The sequence below is a fragment of the Bison bison genome, unplaced genomic scaffold (assembly GCF_000754665.1).
Source record: "Bison bison bison isolate TAMUID 2011002044 unplaced genomic scaffold, Bison_UMD1.0 scf7180017845612, whole genome shotgun sequence".
Lineage (NCBI taxonomy): Eukaryota > Metazoa > Chordata > Mammalia > Artiodactyla > Bovidae > Bison > Bison bison.
In genome coordinates this window covers 1,310-8,690 of record NW_011476185.1, presented here as the reverse complement: position 1 = coordinate 8,690, position 7,381 = coordinate 1,310, and the positions used below count along the sequence as shown (strand labels likewise).

Below are 7,381 nucleotides of genomic sequence, written 5' to 3'. Positions count from 1 at the left end.
GGCTTCCCACAGGACCAGAGACCAAGGGCAAGCTGAGCTCCAGAGGTATGTGGCGGCCCCCAGCTGGAGGAGCCTCTCTCTGGGCAGGGGGTGGGCAGGTGGACAGCCCCCTCTGCTTCCCCCAGAGGGGCAGAGCTCCAGGAGGCCTGCCAAGCTCCTGCAAATGATGCGGCTGCACCAGGCACTGCCCAGCACTGCCAGCCAGCAGCAGGGCACCCTGCCCAGCATGCCCAGCGGGGTGGAGTCCAAAAGGTGAGTGGGCGTGGGGAGGGAGTGGTGAGGAGACTGGCCTGCTGGGGAGTGGCCCCCAGTGGCACCAGCTTGGGGTGCCTGGAACAGGGGAGAGGCTGAGGAAGGGCCATGTCCAGCCTGGAGGGTCTAGAGTTAAACGTAAGCCTGAAAATCGAGGTGTTTCCTGAGCAGACACTTATGTTCGTGTGATTTGGTGAACTTGAGTTTGCGGTGGCCCACGTGGGTGCTGCTGGGACAGTCAAAGGTGCATGGAGGAGGCAGCTGGGGGGATGCTTGGGAGAGGACCCACCTGCCTGGACCCTCAGAGTCCAGAGTGCTGGCCGGGGGCTGACAGAGCCCCTAAACCTTGAAAGGGAAGCAGGAAGTCTGGATTTTCATATACAATATCCCAAACGTTAGTCGTGACAGTTATTTTCAAGTCTTATGCAAAACACGGTAAGGGACAAACCAACCGGCCAGATCCAGCCCCGGTGACGACTCACCCCGTAGCCCCTGCAACACCCCCTCGGGGACCACTGAGCCACCCTGGGACCTGTCCTGAATGTCTTCCTGTGATTCCCTGACACCCCTGCCCCCCACCCCCGCCACATGCCGTGATGACTGACCACAGGACACGCCTGCCCCATGCCGCCTCCGGGGCCCCTGCTCCTCCAGCGGTCACTGTGCACCCCAGCCTCTCTGGGCGGGCTCCCCACGAGGTGCGGAGGGGCGCGGGAGCCTGACAGCCAGGCAGGGCTGCACCCTCGCTTTGCCTCGAGTCCCCGCCCTGGGGTCCGGGGCTGCAGAGGCCAGGAGGTTTCAGCAGGGTGCCGACACGATCAGACTTGGGTCTTGTACCTTTCTCTCTGATTTTGTGGCGCGCTTGGCGAATCACCAAGCCCAAGGCCAGGCACGTGCAGAGGTTAGCTCTGGTCCCCGTAACCCCTCCGGGCAGGGCTGTGGTCTCCAGCTCTGGGGGCCGATGTGCGTGCCTCCTCTGGTGAGATGTCCTCAGCCTTGGAGCTCCCGGCGGCAGGGAAGGTCCCTGGGAGCAGAGGTCTGGGACCTCGGCCTGCCAGCCCCGTGACCATGGCCACTGTGCACATTTGGGCAGGTCGTGGGCCGCACAAGGCATTTGGCCAGGAGGCCGAGTCAGAGCTGAAGCCCAGCCCGGCCCCAGGCTGTGTCCCGGAAGGAAGTCTCGGAAGGGCACCTTCCAGGCCAAGGGTGACCCGGGCAGGCGGCCGGCTTTCTGATGGCAGGTTTCTCATGTGGCGATTCAGTGGCATCGTGTGCATGGGGCTTCCCTGGTGGCTCAGGCGTTAAATCTGCCTGCCGGTGCAGGAGATGCAGGTTCAGTTCCTGGTTTGGGAAGATCCCCTGGAGGAGGAAATAGCAACCCATTCCAGTATTCTTGCCTGAGAAATCCCATGGACAGAGGAGCCTGGTGGGCTGTAGTCCATGGGGTCGCAGAGTCGGACATGACTCTGACTACACAATAAAATCGATGTGCATACAGCTGTGAGAGGGGCCAGCGATGACACGTCCTAAGGAGGGAGCGGGGCAGCGAAGGCCCAGGTGTGAGGGAAAGAGCAGGGACCAGGGAGGGGCCTGGCAGTGGGAGCCGTGGGTCTGAGGTCGGGTTGGCTCTTGGATTGCAGGAAGGAGCTGCTGGGGCGGGAGTCTTGAGGTGGGAGCCGCTCTTTATTCTAACTAGAGTGAGAGGGACTGACGGTGCGGTGTGACCGCTGGGGGCTGAGAGGAGGCTGGAGCCATGGCCTCGGCCACCTGGGGGACAGAGGATGGGATGAAGGCTGCTTGGGGAGGTGCCCCAGGCCCCGACCCCGTGTCCCCGCAGGTCCAGCTCCACCCTCCCTGTGCAGGATGACCTCGACAGTGACGATGAGGAGGTGAGTGCCGGCTCCCGCGGGGCTCCGGGGCCGGGCCTGCTGAGCGGGGGCCTCACCTGGCTCTGCTCACAGGAGCCGGAGCTATACTTCACAGATCCGCAGCAGCTCCTCGACGTCTTCACAAAGCTGGAAGAGCAGAACCTGTCTCTGGTCCAGAACACCCAGGAGATGGAGGAGGCCCTGGAGGAGCTGAGCTTCACCCTGAAGAACACTCAAACCCGCATGTAGGTCTCAGGGAGGGCTCCATGGCTGGGCGGCCCACCCTGCCCTGTCCGTGGTGCTGGCCCTGCCGGCTCTGGGGAGAGGCCGTGTCCTCTTGGGCCCAGACCTGAGGTTCAGAGTGGGCCAGGCGGGTGGAGCCCTGAGGGGCTGACCTCTCCCCACCGTGGAGCAGCCTTCAGTCGGAAGGGGGCATCTCCACGAACACCCCCCAAGGTGGTTTTGTAATGTTTATTTTACTCAGCAGTAAAGAATCTGCCTGCAATGCGGGAGCTGTGGGTTCCATCCCTGGGCCGGGAAGATCCCTGGAGGAGGAAATGGCAACCCACTCCAGTATTCTTACCTGGAGAATCCCATGGACAGAGGAGCCTGGTGGACTGCAGTCCATGGGGTCGTAGAGTCCGACAGGACTGAAGTGACTGAGCACATGCACATTTATTTTACTAACGATTATAAAGATTAGTGCTGTTCTTTGTTATTTAATAGTAGTAATACGGGCCAAGCTACTTGACTCTCCAGCCTTCGTCATGTAGTGTTTTCTGCCCAGCATTGGCTCAGAGTAAGTTTTCTGGAACAGAGAGGCGTCAGTTTTGTTGTTGACACCAAGCCCTGCAGGCCCCGTTTGGGCAGGGTCTGGCTCCAGGTGAGGCCAGCTGGGAGCAGGGGATCACCTCTTTACTCCCGAACCTTGAGTAAGCACCCATTCTGGATCAGGCCAGGGTCTGGGCCCTTCATGAATAAGGTGAACCGTGCCCCATGAGCTGGCAGCCCAGGGGAGCCAACTTAGAGGCTTGCAGATTTGCCTTGTGGGTAGTAACACGTGCTAGGAGTAGAGAGTCCTATGAGGAGGCTGGAGTGGAGGTTGGCGGCAGATGGGAGAGGGTAGGGGTGGCTCCCAGGGAAGGTGTCCTTTCAGCCACGGACTTCCTGAGTGATGGGACACCACAGGGACTCTTGGGGGAAGAGGGAGCACATGCAGAGGTCCTGAGGTGGAGCCAGCCTACAGCTTTGACTGTGTGCTCACGTCCTGTTGACCGACATCCTGCCTTGGATAATTTCCTACCAAGAGTCTCCAGAATAATGCTGAAACATGAGCTCTCAGGAAAAACTGTGTTTCCTGCCAGTGCAGGAGATACAACAGACTCGGATTCGATCTCTGAGTTGGGAAGACCCCCTGGAGAAGGGAACGGGTACCCACTCCAGTATTCTTGCCTGGAGAGTCTTGCAGGCTCCAGTCCATGGGGTCAAAAAGAGTCGGATGTGACTGAGCACATACACGGTGGGGAAAAGGCATCTTTTTATCCCAAACACCTGGGAAAGAAATAGAAGAACAAAATCACCCGCCCCCCGCAACAATCCGGTCCGTGTAGAAGGAGCGCTGGCTGCAGGGCCACTCTCGTGTCCACAGGCTGGACTCTTGGCAGTCAGGTACCACCAGGCGATGTCCTGCTGACTCTGCAGTGGACACTCAGGGTTGAGGGGAGGTCCGGCCTCTGTTCTTATCCTAGGTGACCTGCTTGCCCCCCATAAGGGCCCAGGCCTGGAGGGGGGGGTGTGTGTGAGCTGCAGGTGGTCCCCCTGGCCACCCGCCTCTGAAAGCCTGGGGGGGCTGGGTGGGCCAGCTCCACCCGCCTCACACTCAGCCTCCTGGCCTCAGCCCCACAGCCATGGGGCTGCAGCTGGAGGGCTGCCAGGGGGCGGAGGCCTGCACCCCGGCGCCCGTGCTCGAGACAGAGGGCAAAGGGGCCGCTCCCGTGGCACTTTGCCTAAACACAGGAAAGTGTCGGTAGCTCTGTCCACCTGGGTGGAGCTTCAGAACCACCATAGGGCACGGGGCACCTCTAGGCCCCACAGGCACAGCTGGCTGAGTGACCAGTGTCCTGCTCACTCTGGTCAGGACTGGCATGCTGCTGCCCATACTGGCCAGACCCATGTCAAGTATAAGAGCCAGGGTTCCTGCTCCAGAAACCCCAGCAGATAATGCATGTCTGCCATGAACATGAAAGACTTAAGAAAAATTTAATATGTTTCATATAAAAGGTGATTGTTGCAATCTTATCCCTAGTGAAAATGAAAGTCGCTCAGCCGTGTCTGACTCTTTGCAACCCCGTAGACTATACAGTCCATGGAATTCTCTAGGCCAGAATACTGGAGTGGGTAGCCTCTCCCTTCTCCAGGGGATCTTCCCAACCCAGGGATCGAACCCAGGTCTCCTGCATTGCAGGCGGATTCTTTACCAGCTGAGCCACCAGGGAAGCCCGTAAGAGGATTATAAACTCGGGCTCGCAAAACCCTGTCCAGTGAACGTCCACGGCAGCATTGCTCCCAAGAGGTTAAAGGTAGAAGCTGCCTAATGTCCACAAAGCTTGGTCTCCCACACGGTGGACCACAGTGGTCGTAAGCAGACACGAGGCTCTGACCAGGCACGTTACAGGACAGATGGACCTGAAAACGGTGCCGGGTGAGAGAGCCAGACACGAAGGGACAGGTACCGGGGCTCCGTATTTATGTCCAGGAGAGATGGAGTGGAGGGGGCGGGCTTCTCTCCAGTTGATGACACTGTCCTGAAACTAGATTATGATGGTCAGGAAAAAAATTGGACATTTCGAAAGAATTTTATGGAGAATTATATACCTCAATAAGGCAGATTTTGGTCCCCCCCCCCCTTTTTTAGCATGGATTATTAAAGATGTTAGATTTCCCCTGCGTCTCACCAGGGCCTCTGAGGCTGGGGCTCTCGGCCCTCAGCATGCGGCAGGGCCAGGAGGCTCAGAGGTGCTGGTGCCCTTCAGGGACCGGGAGGTGAACCAGCTGAAGCAGTGGATCACCACGCTGATGATGTCCATCGCCAAGGAGGAGGAGACGGCCGCAGAGCTAGAGCTCAAAGCCCGCGTCTTCCATTTTGGCGAGTTCAAGGGTGATCAGGAGGTAGGGCCCCTGGACGGGCAGATGGCAGCGGTGGGAACGTGGCCATAGCCCCAGTAGAGGGTGGAGTCATCCCTGCCAGAGGGGCCCAGACCGCAGGAGAGCCAGCCTGGAGGCGCGTGCTTCTCCGGGGCTGCTGTGGTCCTTGCCACTCGCCAGACTCTGGGCTGGACCCACGGGCACTGCTGGGCAAAGGCCTGGGCCCAAATCAGAGCCATGAGCTTACGCCCCGTGAATGCGTAGCGCCCCAACACGCCTCCTCCATCCCTCCTTCCTTCCGTGAACTCATCTGCTTCTTAAGCACTCAGTGTGTCTGGAGGTGACCCTTCAGGGAGGCAGGCAGGCATGTCCCCAGCCAGGCCGGGAGGGTAAGAGAGCACAGAGCCCAGGGGTCCGGGGCCTGCACCCAGCTTCCTAGGTCGTTGCTGTTGAGAGCCTCCTGCCTGCTGGGCACTGGGCCAAGTACCCGGAGGCCCGAGAGTGGGCTGGGCATCTACCCCCAGACTATCGGGCGCTAGCTGTGCCCTGTGCCCTCTGCCCCTCCCCCGCCCTCTTGGCCACCCCCGGGGACAGGGGTGTTGTGTCTTCTGAACATCAGAACAGGCTGGGGCGGGGGTGGGTGGGGGCTGATCTAGCCCAGCACTATAGAAAGCAGGCCACAGAACGTGATCCCGGGGGGGAGCTGAGGGCAGCGCAGGGGCAGAGTAGGGTCACAGGGCCTCAGAGGGCACCCCGGGTCCAGGCAGGAGCCCCAATAGGCACTGGGACCCGGGATCTGGCTGACCATAGAGCCCCAGGGCGCGGCCCTCTGCCCAAGAGAAGCCCAACTGTCCAGCTCTGTGCCCCCTGACTTCCCGAGCACCCCCTGCCAGCTCGGCAGAGCCCCAGGAGGTCAGCTGGCTGAGGTGTGGGGGCAGCCCAGGCCCGCGCGGCCCCGCTGGAGGGAGGCCTGCCCGCCTCACAGGACAAGCTGTTGGAGAGTCTGAACTGCAAGGTGCTGGACGTCTACCGGCACTGCGTGGGTGGCCAGCAAGAATCCAGCCTGGGCACCGTGCAGATGCTGGCCACCATCGAGCACCAGCTGGACGAGCTGCTTGAGAACCTGGAGCGCGTGCCCCCAGCCCGCATCGAGCAGGCCGAGAAAGCCAAGGAGAAGGAGAGGCGCCTCCGGTGCGTGGCGGGGAGCCCTGCACACCCCCGCCAGCTCTGGGCTGGCCCTGAGGACAGGGGCACGCCCTGGGGCTCCCCGCTAGAAGGGGGGTGTCTGGGGTTCAGACGGGGCCACAGGCTCAGCCCAGTGGGGAAGGTCCCTCCATTGGGAGAGGCATGTGGTGGCCTTAGGGACCCCGGGAGCGAAGTGATGGGTGACCCCCCCACCTCCCACGCCCAGCCGCCAAGGAGAAGGGAGAGCGAGAGGCATTTTCTGGGCAAAAAGCTGTACTGCCTGAGCCCAGGGAGGGAAAGGGCTGGCCTGGGAGCCACTGAAGGGGAATCAGCAAAGGGTGTGCCCCATGGGCCCAGTGGGGTGCAGGCCAGTTCCTGGTCACCTGGGTCATTCCGTCCCAGCAGAGTCCTGAGGCACGGCCATCTGTGATCAGCCATGTCTTTCCCACACACAAGGGCTCTCCCCCTGGGTCCCCAGACCCTGCTTAGGCAGGCACTGGACAAAGGTTTGGTGGCCTCAAGTACAGACAGGAGGACTCGGGACTACTGACCTTGCTGGGGCCTGGGCTTTCAAGGGTGGCGATGCATCAGTGACCAGGGAGGGGAAGCCAGGAACCTGGGCCTTCCAGCAGGAGATGAGCCCTGAGCCAGGCCCTCCCAACCAACCAGGGCCAGAGCCAGCAGGGAGGTGGGGCGCCGAGGCCTGAGGCTGCGTGGGGAGGAGCTGGTAGCCTTCTCCGGGCCTCTGGTCCTTAACCTCGCCGTTCCTGCACCCAGACTCCGGGAAGAGAAGGCGAAGCTGCAGAAACAGCTGCAGGAGGAGCGACTGCTGCGCGCACAGGCGCGGGCCCAGGCCGAGATCAAGAAGAAGGTAAGAGAGGCCCCGAGGAGGCGTGGCCCGGGGGCGTGGCGGCCCCAAGGGGCGTGGCGGC

At 61.4% G+C, this 7,381-nt stretch overlaps 1 protein-coding gene across 1 annotated transcript in view; it reads left to right on the top strand.

Annotated features, from left to right (window-relative positions):
* Nucleotides 1–7,381, top strand: part of CCDC37 (coiled-coil domain containing 37) — a gene marked incomplete at its 5' end in the record, with an annotated part of 14,374 nt that overhangs the window by 5,864 nt on the left and 1,129 nt on the right. Inside the window, 6 exons of the mRNA XM_010836083.1 lie at nt 13–252; nt 2,090–2,141; nt 2,214–2,365; nt 5,153–5,288; nt 6,250–6,455; nt 7,227–7,320. Coding sequence (XP_010834385.1) covers nt 13–252; nt 2,090–2,141; nt 2,214–2,365; nt 5,153–5,288; nt 6,250–6,455; nt 7,227–7,320 — 880 coding nt within the window. The remainder of the gene's footprint in view (nt 1–12; nt 253–2,089; nt 2,142–2,213; nt 2,366–5,152; nt 5,289–6,249; nt 6,456–7,226; nt 7,321–7,381) is intronic.